Source organism: Balaenoptera acutorostrata, chromosome 8 (assembly GCF_949987535.1).
Source record: "Balaenoptera acutorostrata chromosome 8, mBalAcu1.1, whole genome shotgun sequence".
In the NCBI taxonomy this organism is placed as follows: Eukaryota; Metazoa; Chordata; class Mammalia; order Artiodactyla; family Balaenopteridae; genus Balaenoptera; species Balaenoptera acutorostrata.
The window spans coordinates 105,474,451-105,494,258 of NC_080071.1; the positions used below are offsets into that span (position 1 = coordinate 105,474,451).

The 19,808-nt window shown below is 40.5% G+C and overlaps 1 protein-coding gene across 2 annotated transcripts in view; it reads right to left on the bottom strand.

The window, feature by feature from the left end:
• CNTNAP5 (contactin associated protein family member 5) overlaps positions 1-19,808 on the bottom strand; it is an 881,311-nt gene that overhangs the window by 246,785 nt on the left and 614,718 nt on the right. For both annotated transcript variants that reach the window (XR_009009129.1, XM_007169254.3), the window contains exon 13: positions 10,659-10,859. Coding sequence is in view for 1 of the 2 variants with exons in the window: in XM_007169254.3 (XP_007169316.3) it covers positions 10,659-10,859 (201 nt within the window). In the remaining variant the exon portion in view is untranslated. The remainder of the gene's footprint in view (positions 1-10,658; positions 10,860-19,808) is intronic.

Consider the following 19,808-nt stretch of genomic DNA (forward strand, 5'->3'; position numbering starts at 1 on the left):
CTTAGAAAACCCATGTAACTTGTTCAAGGTCTCCCAGCTAATAAGTAGAAACAGTGAAACTGAAGATCAGGTTTTATGATTCTAAAATGTATGCTCTTTTTGTGTTGCTGCCACTGAACTACATCTTCAGATTAGAAAATAGGATCCTTCTTCCTGTAAGCACATTTAAGGTAAAATAAGTGAACGTGGTCTTTCAGAAAGTGGTGAGGGAAATAAAAACTTTACCTTTTACCGAGTCTGAATGTTGATGCTTGGGTCATCTACATTGATTATTTAAGTAATTAATGGTCTGAACCAAAATTTATTTGCAGCCAGGCACAGATCATGTCTTGAATTTATGTGGGATAGTTTTTATTTTCCTTAGGTACATCCACATCTCTAGTTCCATTAAGGTGTATGTCTTCTTTGTAAAATCCACTCATCTCTAATTCTGATTTTATGTCCCCAGTGAAATACCAAGAGTGAGTTATTAGAACATTAGGAAAGGTGGCTTTCAAGCACAGTAAAATGCACTGACTTGATTCATGTGATGGTCTTTTTATATTTTTTAAGACCGGTGGCAAACTCTTATAAACCCATTTTAGCTGTATGACTTTAGGGGAGACAAAAGTTCTAAAGAGGGAAAAGTGGAGAGTCACACACATTTCCAGGCTGAATTAGAGTTGACTATTCAGTGGCTGACAGGACATCAGAGTGAAAGAACCTACACTAGGTTGGAAAGACTTGGGTTTGACTCCTGATTCTGCCATGCATTTGCTGTGTTTCCTTAAGCTAGTTGACTATTCATCCAAAAATCTGAAGAAGATATAGTAATTTTAGACATATCTGTACACTTACCCCCTTAAAAGAGGGAATCAAATTTACCTCCCTTTGAACGAGGACTAGCCTGAGTGACTGTCTTCTAATATTTAGAAAGCTGCAAAAGTAATACTGCTTGACTTCCAATGCCAGGGAATAAAATGCAATATAGCTTTCACCTGGCTTATTCTGTTTCTTGGGATGTTGGTCCCTGAAACCTACCCACCATATTATGAGAAAGTCACGTTGCCACATGGAAAGACCATGTATCCAACTGAGGTCCCAGCCCACAGTCAGCACTGACTGAGCCCCAGGACCAGGTGATGTGGAGCGGAGCAGAGAAGCTCGCATCCTGCTGGACCCTGCCCCAGCTGAAGACTTATGGGTAAAATGAATGGGAGAAAATATTTGCAAACAATGGGACTGACAAGAAATTAATTTCCAAAATATACAAACAGCTCATAGAACTCAATATCAAAAAAAGAAACAACACAATCAAAAAAATAGGCAGGGGATCTAAATAGACATTTCTCCAAAGAAGACATACAGATGGCCAACATGCACATGAAAAAATGCTTGGTATCACTAATGATTGGAAAAAATGCAAATCAGAACTACAATGAGCTATCACCTCAAATCAGTCAGAATGGTCATCATCAAACAGTCTACAAATAATAAATGTTGGAGAGGGTGTGGAGAGAAGGGAATGCTCTTGCACTGTTGGCGGGAATGTAAATTGGTGCAGCCACTGTGGAGAACAGTATGGAGGTTCCTTAAAAAACTAAAAATAGAGTTACTACATGATCCAGCAATCCCACTCCTGTGCATATATCCAGAGAAAACTATAATTCGAAAAGATACATGCACCCCAATGTTCATGGCAGCTCTATTTACAATAGCCTAGACATGGAAGCAACCTAAATGTCCATCGACAGATGAATGGATAAAGAAGATGTGGTACATATATACAATGGAATACTACTCAGCCATAAAAAAGAATGAAATATTGCCATTTGCAGCAACATGGATGGACGTAGAGATTATCATACGAAGTGAAGTAAGCCAGACAAAGACAAATATCATATGATATTTCTTATATGTGGAATCTAAAAATAAAAGATACAAATGAACTTACAAAACAGATATAGACCCACAGACATAGAACACAAACATATGGTTACAAAAGGGGAAGGGGGAAAGGGATAAATTAGAAGTTTGGGATTAACATATACACATGACTATATATGAAATAGATAACCAACAAGGACCTACTGTATAGCACAGAGAACTAGACTCAGTACTCTGTAATAACCTATATGGGAAAGAATAATAGATACATGTATATGCATAACTGAATCACTTTGCTGTACACCTGAAGCTAACACTACACTGCAAATCAACTGTACTCCAATTTTAAAAAAATTACTACTGTTTTAAACCACGAAGTTTTATGGTGGTTTGTTACATAATTGTTGATAACCAGAACAGAAGATGAACCTTCTCTTTGGATACCTGAATCCTTTTTTTAAATTATTATTATTTTCCTTTCGTCTTTAAGACCTTTCTATGTTTTCTGTGAGTTTTTTGGGGTTTTTTTGCAGAATGCAGATAGAAGTGAAAGCCAGAGAGACATGTATTTGAGACCAGTCTCTAGCACTTAGTAGCCATAGGACCTTGCATGAACCACCTAACTTCTTAGAGCTTCCCCTTCCATCGATAAAAATGAAAATAATACAAACTTCATAAGACCTTTGAGAGGATTAAGTGAAATAACGTTTGAAATGCCTGGCACACAGAAGGAGCTCAGTAGCCAAAAGCCAATATCACTGGCAGGAGAAGTGATACCAAGAGTATGCATTATAGGAACCTCGAGTTTCTTTATAGATTCCTGCTGTACATAAAGTAGAAATAGCTTTTTATTAAGGAGATTTCAAATACTGCCCTGGTATCTTGTCTTCCAGTTGTCACAGCATAGTTTTGTGGTTTGGATTCTATTGATCCTGTGACAACCTGGTGTAGTGAAAAGACCGTGGACTTTCGGATCAGTTCCCCCCACATATTTTGTGCACACACGCATGCATGTTGTGTGTGCGCATGCACACATGTGTGTTTGGTTTGTTTCTGTCATCCCTATTACAATCACATGGGCAGAAACACCGGTTTTTTTCACTGTTTAATTCCCACTGGCCAGAAAAGTATGTGGCACATAATGGATAATCAATAAATATTTCTTGAAAGAAAGAAAAATTAATCAACTGTTAAATGATCTGGTTTGGTACAAATACTGAGGACAAAGAATTTTACGTTTAGTAAACTCCAGAGCACCTTGAAGTGCTATTTCTTTTCTCTCAGTAATTTGCCTTTTCTGCATCACAATTCCTTACTTCGATTTCTAAACCTAAGTGTTCGTTTTGTACACATTGGAAGTTGAATACTACAGATGGACATGAGAGTTTATACACCCAAGTGCATTTACAGATCTATTCGGACATACAAAGATTATATAATGAGTATATATACCATTACATAATATATATTATATAGCACACACTAAATAGTGTATAAGTAATGCATATATATTTTTCATACATATTATAGTGTGTGTGTGTATATATATATATATGGTCTAAACTATATACCACATATTATATATATGGCCAGTTAGCTGTATGCTTACTAAAATATCATTAATTAAGGGAAAAAAAGGAAATTTGAGAATTTTAGAATACTTTAAGACAAGTAGGACTTTATTATGTTCAAAACCATTGGAACGTAACTAGGTATAGAAATTGATTCCAGGTGGAAACCACTCACATGTTTGCATGAATAAATGCATAGGAGCCCATTCCTGGCAGGGAAGTGGGAACTCTGAGGTGCTATCAGGCACTCCATCCTTGGTTCTGCTGAGGAACTTAAACAATCCTCACGACATCTTGTTTGCACGACTGATTTGCTTGGCAAATGCTTCCTGTTCAGAACCAAAGTAAACTTGAGCTCAGCCTGCCCATGGCTATTAGGTTTCAAAGTAACGGGGTCTGAACTTCCAAAGATTTCATGTGTATCAAGACTGACTTCTTACCTCTGCCTCAGTGAGCTCACAGATTTATTGGGAAGGGCATTCCCAAATACACCTTCACTACACAGAGTGGTAACCGTGAAAAGATACATACACCAGATACTTACACCCCCAACGAGCAAATCCAGTGAGGGATTCTAGGGATTCTAATCATGGAAATGATTAGAAGACAAGGTGGGGGAAGGTAGGGCTCCCAAACCCCATTGTCCCCAGGGACCTGGGCACTCAGCTTCCCCAGGTGGTCTCCTTCCTCTGCCCCTCTCAATATTTTCCTCCTTCCGGGGGGAGTTGTGGGTTACAGAGCAAATTGGCCATGTGATTAAAGCATCTTCCAGACCCTGGCCTCAAGATTTTTTTTTTTTTCTGTCCTCTGTCTGTTTCTGGAACTGGATTCTATTTCATTTATTTTTTAACTTTTTATTTTATATTGGAGGATAATTGATTAACAATGTTGTGTTGGTTTCAGGTGTGCAGCAAAGTGATTCAGTTGTACATACGTATATATCTATTCCCTTTCAAACTCCTCTCCCATTTAGGCGGTTACGCTACATTGAGCAGAGCTCCCTGTGCCACACAGTAGGCCCCCTTTGACGTGACCAACAAGGGATTCGTCTCCAAAATTTACAAACAGCTCATGAAGCTTAATATCATCAACACAAACAACCCAGTCAAAAAACGGGCAGAGGACCTAAATAGATACCTCTCCAAAGAAGACATACCGATGGCCAAGAGGCACGTGAAAAGATGCTCAACATCGCTAATTATTAGAGAAATGCAAATCAAAACTACACTGAGATATCACCTCACACCAGCCAGAATGGCTATCATCAAAAAAATCTATCTCATTTTATACGCTTACCACATGATACCTTCTGGATCTGGCCTCAGGCAAAATTCCTATGGAGGTGCTGACCAGGAGAGAAGGCTTGGGAATAACCGGAGCAGCCTTTGTTCCTGGGAACAAGTGGCCACCTCCTCGCCCTGGGACAGGATGTTGCTGAGCTCTGGCAGGCTGAGTAACCCTGTCTCGGAAGCTGCTCTTTAGCACAGGGTCTCAGCCCGGCATCAAGCTCACGGTAAGAAGCAGCAAGCGAATACAACTACAAAGATTTATGGGAATAACGAAGACACTTTTCCCCTGGACCCCAGGGGCTTGGAATTTTGGTCCTTTGCAGAGTTTCTAGTATAAACCTTCAGTTAAAGAGACAGATGATACATTTCATTGGCTGGCACTTATCAGCAGCTCTGGGGAAGAATATCTGAGGAAACTGTCAGAAAATGACAGTGTCATGGTTCAGTCACTAACTAAATGAAAAAGACACAGTGGTGAACCAGGCCTGACCTAATCCTGCCCGTCTTCGCTCTCTTTCTGCTTCCGTTGCCGCTAGAAGAATGGAAGCAGAGCCAGAGGCGAGAACAGACCGAAGGAGGCAGCAGGAGACTCTGGTCATGCTGTCTGGGATCCACAGGGCCACGTGGGTCATGGAAGCTGCAGCGTGTGAGCGAGGACACTACCAACCTGTGAGGCTGCAGAGGAACTGTCCCCTTCAAGCCACCCCGACAGTCACACAGCTTAGCAGAGGTGGCTCTGGTGACTTGCTTCTCTCTCCATCTGCGTTTTCTTACAAAACAAGGAAAATCATACAAACTGGTGTGTTCCCTGACGACCCCATTTCCTTTTAACTTTTGGTCTTTTGAGTTTTGCATGATGTATCGGAAATCATATCCTTGCCTTTCTTTCTTAATTTTTATTAGAGTATAATTGATTTACAACGTTGTGTTAGTTTCGGGTATGCAGCAACATGAATCAGTTATACATATACATATATCCCCTCTTTTTCAGATTCTTTCCCCATAGAGGCCAGAGTATTGAGCAGAGTTCCCTGCGCTATACAGTAAGTCCTTATTATCCTTGCTTTGACCTCAGGCAGAGCTGGGTATAAGAACCAGGTCTGCCCCTCCCCAGCCGTGTGGCACTGATCAAGCATCTTACCCTCTCTGAGGTTCTGTTTCCTGAAATGCCAGATGGGATAACCACCCTTACTATGCAGAACTGCTGTCTGGATTAGAGATCATGCTTATACAGCTCCCCACAGACACCCTCCGACATTAGAAATGCTTAGTCATTGGCGGCCATTTGAACAGTTGTTTATATTGCTTTCATTTTGCCTTCTTCTATTTCCTCCCTTTATTATCTATTGTGTATGTTACGGGGGAGAACCTAGAGCAAGAAGGCGTCCTTCACATTCTCCTCTTATTGGTTTGAGTCGAAGGTAGCCACAATTTGTAATATTTTATTGCTTCTACTAATCCTGGCTGCCAGTAGATTCCAATAAGCTATGGGATATTTTAATTACTAAAAAAATATTTTTAATCGTCTTTGATCCTCTGCATTTATCAGATTGTCAAAGTTGAAATAAGGTGATAATACCTATTGCTGGGAGATGGGAACTCAAATCCCACAGTGATGTTTAGAGTACAAGTTGGTATAACCTTGATACATTGCAGATGTCAATATGGCAAAAGTCTTAAAAATATGCACACGCTTTGCCCTGGTAATGGAACCCCAAGGAATTTATCCTAAGGATATAATCGGTTTTATACATAAAGATCTATGTGCAAAAATGTTCTTGCATCATGTGTAATAGTGAGAAAATGGGTACAATCTAAATGTCCAAAATAGATTTGTTAATTTTGTGTATCCATTTGGTGCATCCATATAATGGAAGACTCTGTTCTTAAAAAACATTATGGTATAAAGTCATATTTACTGATGTGGAAAGAGATTTGTATACTGTGTGTGTGACAAATACAGTTAGTAAAACAGTTTCACAGGGGGGCCCTGGCTTCAGCAGGTAAGGGAGACCCTTACCCAACTCTTCCAGAGAGCAGGCAGGAAAGGAGAAGATGGTCTCTAGCCTCTCCTTTTCTCTCTCTGGCCTTCCCCAGGGGGACGGGATTGCCTTAATAATTAGGGAAATGAGGAAAACATCCCTGCAAGTGTGTGCCTGTTATGGACAGAATGTTTGTCCCTCAAAAATTCATATGTTGAAATTCTAACCCCCAGTGTGATGGTATCAAGAGGTGGGGACTTTGGAAGGTGATTACGTCATGCCCTCCCACCCAAATGTGCTCAGGGAATTTATGACAGCTGAGTTAGAAAAACAGCATGTACTATTCACAATAGCTAAGATATGGAAACAACCTAAATGTCCATCGACTGATGAATGGGTAAACAAGATGTGGTATATATGTACAATGGAATACTACTCAGCCATAAAAAGGATGGAATAATGCCACTTGCAGCAATGTGGATGGACCTAGACATGATCATACTAAGTCTGACACAGAAAGACAAATATCAAATGATATCACTTATATGTGGAATCTAAAAAAATGATACAAATGAACTTATTTATAAAACAGAAACAGACTCCCAGACAGAAAGCAAACTTATGGTTACCAAAGGGGAAGTGGAGGTTAAATTAGGAGTCTGGGATTAACAGATACACACTACTATATATAAAATAGATAACCAACAAGGACCTATAGTATTCAAAATATAGGTCCTATATAGCTATGTATAGTATAGCATAGGAAACTATACTCAATATTTTGTAATAACCTATAAGGGAAAAGAATATGAAAAAGAATATATATATATAAAAATATATATATATGTGTATATATATGTATGTATATCTGAATCACTTTGCTGTACATCTGAAACTAATATAACATTGTACATCAACTACATTTCAATTTTTTAAAAAAGAACAATAGTGGGGACAAGGGACAATCTTGTTTTGTTCCTCGTCTTAGTGGAAATGGTTTCATTTTTTCACCACTGAGAATGGTGTTGGCTGTGGGTTTGTCATATATGGCCTTTATTATGTTGAGGTAGGTTCTCTTTATGCCTACTTTCTGGAGAGTTTTTATCATAAATGGGTGTTGAATTTTGTCAAAAGCTTTTTCTGTGTCTATTGAGATTATCATATGGTTTTTAGCCTTCAATTTGTTAATATGGTGTATTACATTGATTGATTTGTGTATATTAAAGAATCCTTGCATTCCTGAGATAAACCCCACTTGATCATGGTGTATGATCCTTTTAATGTGCTGTTGGATTCTGTTTGCTAGTATTTTGTTGAGGATTTTTTCATCTATGTTCATCAGTGAAATCGGCCTGTAGTTTTCTTTTTTTGTGACATCTTTGTCTGGTTTTGGTACCAGGGTGATAGTGGCCTCGTAGAATGAGTTTGGCAGTGTTCCTCCCTCTGCTATATTTTGGAAGAGTTTGAGAAGGATAGGTGTTAGCTCTTCTCTAAATGTTTGATAGAATTCACCTGTGAAGCCAACTGGTCCTGGGCTTTTGTTTGTTGGAAGATTTTTAATCAGAGTTTCAATTTCAGTGCTTGTGATTGGTCTGTTTATATTTTCTATTTCTTCCTGGTTCAGTCTCAGAAGGTTGTGCATTGCTAAGAACTGATACAGCCATTATGGAGAACAGTATGGAGGTTCCTTAAAAAAACTAAAAATAGAACTACCATATGACCCAGCAATCCCACTACTGGGCATATACCCTGAGAAAACCATAATTCAATAAGAGTCATCTACCACAATGTTCATTGCAGCACTATTTACAATAGTCAGGACATGGAAGCAACCTAAGTGTCCATCGACAGATGAATGGATAAAGAAAATGTGGCACATATATACAATGGAATATTACTCAGCCATAAAAAGAAATGAAATTGAGTTATTTGTAGTGAGGTGGATAGAGTGAAGTAAGTCAGAAAGAGAAAAAGAAATACCGTATGCTGACACATATATATGGAATCTAAAAAAAAAAAAAAAGGTTCTAATGAACCTAGGGGCAGGACAGGAATAAAGACGCAGATGTAGAGAATGGACTTGAGGACATGGGGAGGAGGAAGGGTAAGCTGGGACGAAGTGAGAGAGTGGCATGGACACATATACACTACCAAATGTAAAACAGATAGCTAGTGGGAAGCAGCTGCATCGCACAGGGAGATCAACTCGTGCTTTATGTCCACCTAGAGGGGTGGGATAGGGAGGGTGAGAGGGAGACACAAGAGGGAGGGGATATGAGGATATATGTATATGTATAGCTGATTCACTTTGTTATGCAGCAGAAACTAACACAACACTGTAAAGCAATTATACTCCAATAAAGATTAAAAAAACAACAACAACACAAAGGCAACAGTAAAGCCAAACTGATATCACAGGATGTATATACCAAAGGAAATCCCATGGTCAGAATGAACATAATCCCATTTTTCCCAAAGTTCCACCAAACCGATCGTTATGAAACTAGAAGCAACACAATGAGAAGAGGTTAGGATGGTTTTGCGGACACAGACTCTCTGCAAAGAGCGCTGAGTCACACATGCAGGCTTGACAGCCAGGAGAGAGGGAAATCTGAACACACGCAAACACTGACTCTCTGAGGATACTGGTAAAAGGGACCCCAAGCAGGGCCTCTGAATCAGCCCTGCGAGCACTGCTGAGTCCAAGGAGAGTACAGTAACTGATTTTCACAGTGATGATCCTGAGACATCAAGAAAAGGTTACATTTCATGTTCAGAATTCTCTGTTTAAGAAGGCAAGGAAGCATGTGATCCATTTGAGGAAGATTTTCATTTCAAATAGTTGAAAATTCTTTAAAAACATTTTGGGTGCTTAACGGGGTAAGTGACAGTTATCTGGAAAATTCACTTATGTGGGACAATTCTTCCCTAAAGATTCTAGATCAGTGAGGCAGTGGGTGGGTTGTATTTAGTTAGGTTTCTAGCACTTCTGCTTGTTTGACATTTCATTGTCTAATTTCCTCAATCCTTTCAAAATTCCTCACTTTCAAGGATCGTAAGTTCCTTGAGGCTAAAGATTCTGACACCCTTTCTTGGATATTCCACATCCTTGTGGTACTCAGACATTTTTTTTTCCCCTTTTTTCTGCCATGAATGATGAACTGATATGCACAAAAATGACTGACTCCCAGGGCGTGCATCAACTTTGACAAAGCCCCCCTGACATTGTGCAAACCCTTTTGGGTTTTGGTAAGCAATCCTACAAGGGTTTTTTGCAACCCTTTATCAGCCACTCACGCTAAAAACTAACCATGAGAGAACAAAAAAGTATATAAATACAGCTAATATAATTTTTCCTAAAAGTAAACTTTATTTTAAAAGAAGAGTCATTTCCATTAAGGCCTGCACTTTTCAGGTAACGTGAGTACTGCAAACACACAGGACGTGGCCGCTTTCCCTGTTGACCTCCTTGCCTAATACTGCTCCGTTATGTTTCCTTTGCCCCAGACATAACTCATTGCTCTTTGGTCAATGTGCTGAGATCTTTGGTGCTTTCTCATCTGCCAGAAATACCATTTCCGCTTTCACACTTCCTACGTCTAACTCAAATGCTCTCTTCGAGTGCCACTGATCTCAAGAAACTTTCCATTCTCACCATGACTGCAAGATGGGTGTTGTCACTGCCCCGTTTTTGAAGATGAGGAGAAAATCTTGAGAGGCTACAGAATGCCCTCGAGGTCACACCCTGGGTATCAGAGCAAGGAACAGTCCATCAGGAGTCTCTCCTGGGGGCATTTCTCTCATTGCATAGGGAACCATTGTAGCTGCAGCCCCCTGTTTGGCAAACCCCCCTCTCCTACGTGTTCCAGGGTTTCAGGGCCCATCTGCCACGCTGCGGTCGCCCTGCATGGCCTTCGCAAAGGAGGGTCCTGGGCAGGGGCGGTTCCTACCTGGCGTGTTGAGCAGGCGGGACCTCTTGCAGTGGTAGGACACCTCCTGTTCACAGTGCTCCGAGCCGTCGATCACGGCCTCCAGCTGCTCCAGGCTGCCTCCGTAGTCCAAGGTCATGGAGTAGGGCTTCTCAGCACTGGCACCTCGCACATGGGTCAGCTCTGTGTTGTTGTGCTGCATCAATGTCCAGATCTTGTCCTCTGCCCAGAAAACACAACCGAGGAAGGTCAAAAGAGGATCATGCTTATAGACCTCCAAAAAGCTGGAAAAATAAAAAGACAGTCATGCTTGCAGTGTGATGGATGGTGGCTGGATGTTCATCAATGAATGGCCACTCAAGCACTCTACTCACGCAAAGAATCTGGCCAGAGAATTTTTGTTTCTCCCAGAGTTCTACCCAGAGTTAGCGTGAGGGTTAATTATCTTAAGAGCTAAATTTGTGAAGCCTTTACTCCACAGTCTCTAGGCTAAGCATTTAATGTCCATTATCTCACTTAAAATGGACATGATCTATGCAAAGCCATGGAACAAGAACAGAAAGAAACACGAATAGGTAGACAACAGGTAGAACAAGAATAAAAGGAAATGAATTCATCTGTAGTGGGAAAGGACAATTTGGATGGGGAAGAACTTAGAAGTTGAGCAATTAGTTACTTTGTGACCAGAAGTAGAATATAACTAAATATCCTTGAAGATAATTATCCTGGCAATCACATACACACAAAAACATAGATCACTGACAAGCTGTCGAATGCACAAAATGTTGGTAATTAAATGAACAAAAATTAAATGTTCAATGTTCAAAATATTAAATACATAAAGAAATAAAATAAAATTGACATTGTCTAAATCAGAAGGGAGTCGATCCTGCCACATCAAAACTGAGGGAAAAGTGAATAAGGAAAATTAAGCAAAACAATTAAGTTTTCCTAAGATTACATAGTTAATGTCTAAGCAAGAATTGGAACCCAGGATGTCTGACTCCAAAGCCCCTACTTCCAGATATTGACACACACACTTCCTCACAAAAGAAACACTAGCATAGATCATGGTCTCAGCGAACCATAAGTACCACATTGAAAATAAGACCTATACACAGAAAGTATCTGTGAAATATACATCATAACAAGGATGAGATTGTGTAATAGACACTGAACATGCAAGGCACTTAACTGCAGTTCGTTAATATTTATTCGCCATGCTACTTCTACTTGCCAAAAATATTTTAAGAGGTTTACATTAAAACAACATGCAGAGATGAGGCCCTGTGGGTCAGGGATGGAGAACATATTTTGCCTATTATAGGTAAGAATGGAAGGCAAAGAAAGGACATGAATTTTAGTTTTAGAGCCTGAGAGATCTGACTTGAAACCTATTCTACTAACAACAAGCTTGGACAAGTCACTTCACTTTTCTGGGGTTCAGTTTAATCATCAGTTAAAAAAAAAGAAGTCACAAGGCATGATCAGACATTCTGGAATAATAGACTGAAACATTTACGGCAATTGGGCATAGAATTGAATTCTGAACGTGCTTACAGATAAAGAGAAAGAGGAAATAGGAAGACTTGAGAAGCTTTTGTCATCGGAGAATCTTGCCCACATAATAACGTCATCACTCTTCATAGATGCTCAGAGCTGAAAAAAGAACCTTGCCCAGAAGTCACATGGTTTCCTTCCTCTCTCACCCACTTAGTTTTACAAATGAGGAAACCAAGGTCTAGGAAGTAGGGGAAGGACCCAAGGCATATCTGTTAGACAAGAATGGTGAGCACATATACTGCCGGTAACCACTATTTCTAACTAGTACTACTTAGAAGCAGGATCGTGGCTGCTGGCCATGAAAAAGAGAAGAAGAAACAGAAGAATGAGAAGAAGGAGAAGGAGAAGAAGAAGCAGAAAAAACTGGCAACCAGGATCCCCAGTATTAATACGTTCTCTACTCTAACTCTGTATATGACTTGGGATAAATAACTTCATTGCCCTGTACTTCAGTTTTAATATGTTAGAAAGAAGAGGAAGAGAAAGTTTGCTCTCAACTCTCTCTAAAGTATTTTCCCAATTCCTAAAAATGGAAATGTTTCTTGCAGCATAAAATTGAATTCTGCTCAAACATTCTGATTCATCTTAACACTGTTTCCTAAAACCAGCCCCCTGATAACCCATATGTCTCCAATGTTTAATCAAGACAAAATGACATTTTCCATAAAGTCTATAAAAAAATCAGAATGAAGGTTTTGGATTTTGATTTTGAAAGCAAAAATAAAACATGATTCATATTGGTAAAAATAATAATGCTACATAAATAATTAACTGGAAACTCCAAAAATGTTGGTGCCAATATAGACAAATGTCAATAAAATAACCAAAGAAAGTAATTGCTCAATAATGCAATACTGTAGAGGGAGAAATAAAAACTGCTGATTTTGAAATGTCCATGGTGCTCAGAAGAAATGGAAATCTAACCTCTAATAATAGATGGTATACTACTGTTCCATACTAGGACATTTTATGTACATCGTCTCCAGTACTGATAATAATAACAGTAGATAACATTATAAATATAGATACTAGATAAAAATATAGATATAAATGTAAGAAGGGGAGAGAAAGTAAACTTGTTCCCCATCTCAATGTGTCCAACCTTTCTGATTCCAAATGTGGTCCATATAGCATCATTAAATCATATAAATGTGGATTTCCTGCCAAATGTACACTGATTTTTCATATCTATATATGCATCCATTGTTCACACATTCATTATCAATTTTCTAATTTGTTCACTCATTAGCTCATTTTTCCAAAACCATATTCTATCTTTGGCAAGATGGAAAAGGAAGCAGAGACAGTCTTTTATCTTAAAGCCACAAATATTGCGAACCCCACCTTCTGGCCCTGAGAGTGAACTGGTTTTAATAGTTCAACTCTTGATCCTTTTTGATACATGCAATATACAGAAGATACAAAGGGACTACTAAGATCTCCAAAGGGTCCCCACAGTTCACTTAACAGACATCACAAGCACAGTCTGAGCAAAAGGAAGAGAGACGATTACTCGAAACCTAGGGTCCGTTAGCTGGCTTTCATTTCAAAGATGTCCTTTGTCCTCTCATTATTTTTCTCCTGGGAGAGAGCAACATAAAGGCTAAAAACAAGGAGACAACTGGATATTATTTCTTCTCACTTTCTATTTTTCCCCCCACTTCCTGGGTAGCGTGCAGATTAAGCCCCGAACCCTGACAAAACATGAAAGGCCAGGGGTCAGTGCCACTCAGGAGAAGCAGTTTTGATGGCTGATGTTCCTGACGCTTGGAATTGGATGGGGACAGGTGAGGTGGTCTTAGCTAGGGAAGGTCTAGTTGAAGGATTTTCAAACAAGTAAGATTCGTTTTGAATAGTCTTTTAGGTGGATGGAGGGAGATCCATTCATGGACCTGTATATACTTTAAATAAAATTGGATCCATGAGCTAAATGTTCAGGATGGTAAATTTGGTCAGTGCACAGTGGAGATTAGTGGACACAGCATGGGTTCTGGAGCCAGAAGATCTGGATTTGTGTGCCAGCTCTACACTTCCTGGTTAAGCATCCTTGGTCAAATGATTACTTCTCTAAAGTTCAATTTCCTCATCAGTAATACTTAAAAAAAACCAGCAATGATGCCAACTGTAGAGGGTGGTTGTAAAGATTTAAGTGAGGGGATTAGTGTGAGAAGCTCCCTTATTAACTAAATAACTAGACATTCAACAGAAATCTGTGTGTACCTCTTAGATAAAGGTATATAACATCTCCAACTCAAGGAGCTCACAGCTATCAGATGCTGATATTAACAACAGCATCAAAAAGAAGAAGCCTTGACTGGTCTCTTGGAGTTCTCATGGTAGCTTGTATTAACACGGTTCTTCCCCTGACCAGAGAGTAAGACCCACAAACGCCTAAAGGGGGCAAAGGGGAGACACTCTGAGCCTGGCCTTCTCTCTGCAGACCCATGGGAAAAACACATTCAAAAGACCCAGAACAGGAAATGCTTCCCTCTGGCAGTTCTGTGAACTTGGAGTCCCACACAAGGAAACCAGCAGAGGTTTCCCTGTAACTCAAGTCGGTCCAGTTTCATGCAGAGACTGCGGAGTAAATCGTCTAAATGCTATGATTGGCAGAGCGTCATAAAGTCCTCCAGGCTCCATACACCCCTCCTTGGCTGACCTGCCTCCAGTACCTGCCCTCCACCACAAGACATCCACCCTAAGTTCTAGTCTCTAGAGATGCATCTAGGGCTCAAGGTACCGTGAGACTTCTGGCTTTAGAAACTAGCCCATATGATGGGCATCTATGTTCTGCTCCAGCAGTAAGACTTTGGGCAAGTTATATACATCTCTGAAGTGTCCTCATTGGTAAATGGGATATTTATGTTAATCTTTCCATCCATGATGATATTATACTGATTCGGTATCTTGCTTTACATGGACACATAACTGGTTGTCTGACATGCAAAAGAGTAAAGAATCTTTATGTTCGAACTTTTTGATGACATTAACATGAGGACTGGGACTTCATTCCTTAAGAGGGTTGGGGGGTGGGAAACTCATCTGGCAAATGAGGTTAGCTAGAGGTCTGGACTGCAGTTTCTTATAATATAGCCGCCGCTGTATATAATAAATGATTATCATCTTGTCCAATTATCTTTTCACTCTGAAATAGACTCATGTGTCTCTATATTTATTTTCATCCCTTGCATTTCTGCAGATGTCTAAAACAGAATTTGTCGTTTAGTCCTCATAGACCCAGAAACCTAGAAAATCATTGCCCTTGATACCACGGTTTGCTACCCAGTTCATTTTCTATTATTTCTTCTACTGTATTCAGTCCCATGATGAAAAACAGAGCCCCATCTTTCTAACTTGCTTAAAGGAATACATGTACTGAGTTACCCAAGACAAATTCTCTGCTTAAGAGAGGACTGCATTTGAAGAGTTTCTGAACTGGCAGAAACCTATTCAATTCACTAAGGATCTTAGTTATTCTAAAATTAGTTACTATGTATTTAAAATATTTGTTTTTTTAATCAAATAGATGGTTTGCAAATAGTTTTTCTCATTCTTTAGATTGCTTTTTAATTTTGTTGACTATTTCTTTTCCTGTGCAGAAGCTTTTTAGTCTGATGTAGTCTCACTTGCTGATTTTTTTCTTTTGTTGCCTGTGCTTTTTCTGTCAGAGTCAAAAAATTGCCAAGACCAGTGTCAAAGGGACTTCTTCCTTATGTTTTCTTCTAGGTTTTTATGCTATTAGGTCTTCTGTTGAAGCCTTTAATCCTTTTCAAGTTAATTTTTGAGTGGTATAAGATAGGGGTCCAATTTCATTTTTCTGCATGAGCTTGTCCATTTTCCCAACACCATTTATTGAAGAGACTGTCCTTTACCCATTGAGTATATTTGGCTCCCTTGTCAAATATCAATTGATCGTTTATATGAGGGTTTATTTCTGGGCTCTCTGTTCTGTTCTACTGGTAATGTGGCTATTTTTGTGCCAATACCATACTGTTTTACTTACTATAGCTTTGGAAAAATGGAAAGATGTTAATTAAGGGTACAAACTTGTGGTTAGCAGATAAATAAGTTCTAGATATCGAATGCACAGCATAATGATTATAGTCAACAGTACTGTATTATAAACTTCAAAGTTGCTAAGAGGCTAGATCTTAATCGTTCCCACCAGAAAAAATAAAAGATAATTACGTGACATAATAAAGGTGTTAGCTAATGCTACCATGATAATCATATTGCAATATATAAATGTATCAAATCAACACATTGTACATCTTAAACTTACATAAAGTTGTATGCCAATTATATCTCATTAGAACATAAAAATAAAATATTTGCTTTTTAAAAGCAGCATTCAGCCCAATGCACTTGCCTGAGTGTAAATGATGCCATAACCCAAATCCATACAAGCTATCATGCCACCTTTAAGCATAAAGGAGTTACAGGCCATAGGCCATCAAATAGCATGTGTTATAAAGGTCCAAGGCTTCATTTCAAAGATATGACAATGGGTTGTTATGAAGACGAGTAAAGCATTTTCCGTGTTGCTTTGTGAATTTAGCTTTCAAGTCTATCTCCTTACAAAGCTGAGATCTCCCAGGATGTGAAATGTGTCACTCATTCTGTGTATACTGTGTGCTAGCCCCCAGGGTACATACACAGGAGGATAGTGCACTGCCTAACTTCTTCAAAAGTTTACCATCATTTGGGGGAAAACGTGGTATGCATGAGAATGACAGATGTCTCATGCTGTTGTAAGTACTCTTGAGATTACAAGTAAGTGGGGATGCCCAGAGTTCTGTTGGTGGCAGGGTTGGGGCTGGCGCTAGACTATACACTGTTTTCCTTGAGAATGGACAGGTCAACAGAGGTCTTTCATCCTTAGACCATCAGCACCTCGGCTAGCATTGAGCACCGTGTAAGACTTCCGGAGATCTTCATCAAGAGGAGGCCAACCACCAGCATGTATTATGTAAGGGTTCACATGTAAAAGAACTTTCAAGTGATACGATCAAAATACACGCAGTCAATAACATCATCAAGAGAAAAGCAAAAGAGGTTTCACAAAGAGTCAGCAGAGTAATAATGGCAGGATATTCTGGAATATTCTATTTCCTTATCTCTGCTGTGAAATCTTTCCCAGTTGTCACCCCAGGAAAGCCCTCTAGGAACCTTCGTCCTGGAGCTCTAAGTGATCTGCCTGGTCCCTCTCGCTCTCATTTCAGAAACTGTAAATTGTTTACATACAGAGACACCATTTGACTCTCTTATTTTGGCTCTCGTTCTATCTGATCGGTATTATCATTGTGATGATCATTATTATTATTAATAATAGTCATTACAGATGCTATAAGCTGTTCCATCTGTTACCATGGAGATCACCACTCAGAAGAAAGAACAAACAGGAGGAGAGTGGAAAAAGAGAGAGAGGGAGCGACAAGAGATAACTCTGATTAATAAAACCTGATTCTATACACATATCTGTCACTTTGCAGAGGCAGAAAAGAAACCTTCAATTTTCCTCTCACAATGCTTGGAAGGAAGGGAAGTCTACAGATTGTCAGTACCCAGTTTAATTGAACTTAAATCACTGCGGGGAGCTGCCTACAGTCCTTTGAAAAGTGTGCCAATTCACTTGCACTCCTATTGTAATAAAGCAAAGGTCCCTGGGGTCACTTCTTGTACAGTTATCTATGTTGACAAAGTGAATTTTCTACGCCAAGGGTAAAGACAGCTTAAATAACCCTCAAAGCACTGTCTCTACCACTCATTTACCATCCATGCCATCTCCTGTCGTTCTGCATTGAGAGTTATTTAACTTTTCATATGTTTGTCCCTCATCTCCCCATTTAAATCTTCGGCCATGGCCGCCGAGTAAATATCGGCTTAGAAAGGGCTTCTATAGCCAGTAGAGGCAGATGCGATGGAGGGAAGCAAGGGCTTTGGGATCAACGGATCTGGCTGTCAGCTCTGCCACTGGCCACATTCCTGACCCCAGCAGAGACGGTGAACCTCCCCCAGCCTTGGTCTCCGCTTCTGTAAACTGGAGATACTCCACTGATGCTGTGAGCGCTTAACGAAACGCACAGCGCTGAGCTGAGCTCAGAGGCTGGCTCAGGGTTCCCGGCTAGAAATCAGAGCTGAACTGCCGCAAGCCCTTTAGAGGAAGTGATTCGGCAGGAGCGGACGCATCACTTCATTGCGGGAAACAGTTCCGGGAACCTCTACGGAGGGGATCCGTGCCACCTTCTCCTCAACCTTTAAAGGGAAAGGAGACAAGAGGTGGAAAACAGTTTTCAGCTTCTTTAAAAGCCATCAGAATTCCCGCAGGAGCTGTTTCCCCTCTCCTGTGGATCAGCCCAGCTGCCTAGGCGAGCATTCTCCTTGCCTGCTAAAACCACTTGCAGACGCGGCTGCTTTTAGTGTCTGAGCTTCTGCGGCTGTTCCGGGGAGGTAGCATTACCAGTTTAAGACTCCTGGTCGGGCCACCGTGCACGTTGTGTTAGCTGGAAGCAGGACCCGCAGCCCCCGGGGCGGCGGAGGGCTACGGGGGTGCGGGGAGCCCCGTTCAGCCCTTGCCACTCCTCCACCCGCCCGCCTGGACCGCACACCTGACGACTTCCAGACAACATACTTGGCCATGATTTATTCTACTACTTCGCTCGAGCCTTTACTTTTTATGTACCTTTTTGGGGGGTTATTTTTCTTTTCCCTTGCTTTACAATTAGTGGCATGATCAAAGAGACCTGGGAAATCTGTTTTATGATCTTGGGTGGGGGGGATGATGTGTGGTCTTGAATAGATTTCATGTGCATTGCATGGTACTTTGTTTCTGATTCGCTGGTTTATTCAAGGAAAATTTGACGGAAAGTCTAGTGTGTGCAGAGCACGATGTTAGGGACTGAGTAAGTGGTGGGATGAGGGGTACCAGGCTGAATGCCACCCCAGACCTTGAGCATAAAGTGTTCACAGCTGGTTCTGGGAAAGAAGCTCCATGGAAGCCGAAAGCTTGCAGCAGCAAATGTGTGGCCAACGGGAGCCTGTGCCCGCCTCCCAGGCAGGGGAAGGTTGGGGGTGGGGGAAGAAGGGTGCTGCACATCCAAGTCACCTGATGGGAAGAGGGAGGGGCTTTTGTTGCTATGAGACATCTTTAGAGGCTTTTAGGAGCATCTTTGCGGCAGGCACTGTGTTGGTGCATTCTGAGGAAAACTCTGGGCACTGACACAGACCTGAATTCAATCCCTCCATCTGTCAGTTACTAGCAGAGTGATGCTGGAATTCTCTCCAACCTCTCTGAACCTCTGTTTTCTCAAAATGCAAATGAGAAATAACCTCTACCTCACACTTTTTCATGAGGATTAGATGAGATTGACTCTAGGACAATATATATAACCCAGTACCTGGACCACAAGTACACAGTAAATAGTAGTCCCCATCCTTCCCTTAGTAAGAGCTAAGGTAGCCAAGATGGAACTCATAGAGTAGTGAGCTGACTGCAGAGGGCTTGCCTTGGTCCTAAGAAGGGTCACCCAGCACTTATGTCACCTCTCACCAGGTCACAAAAGAAGACAAGCCTTCTGAAATGGAAGGGTCTACTTACTCTGCTTCCAT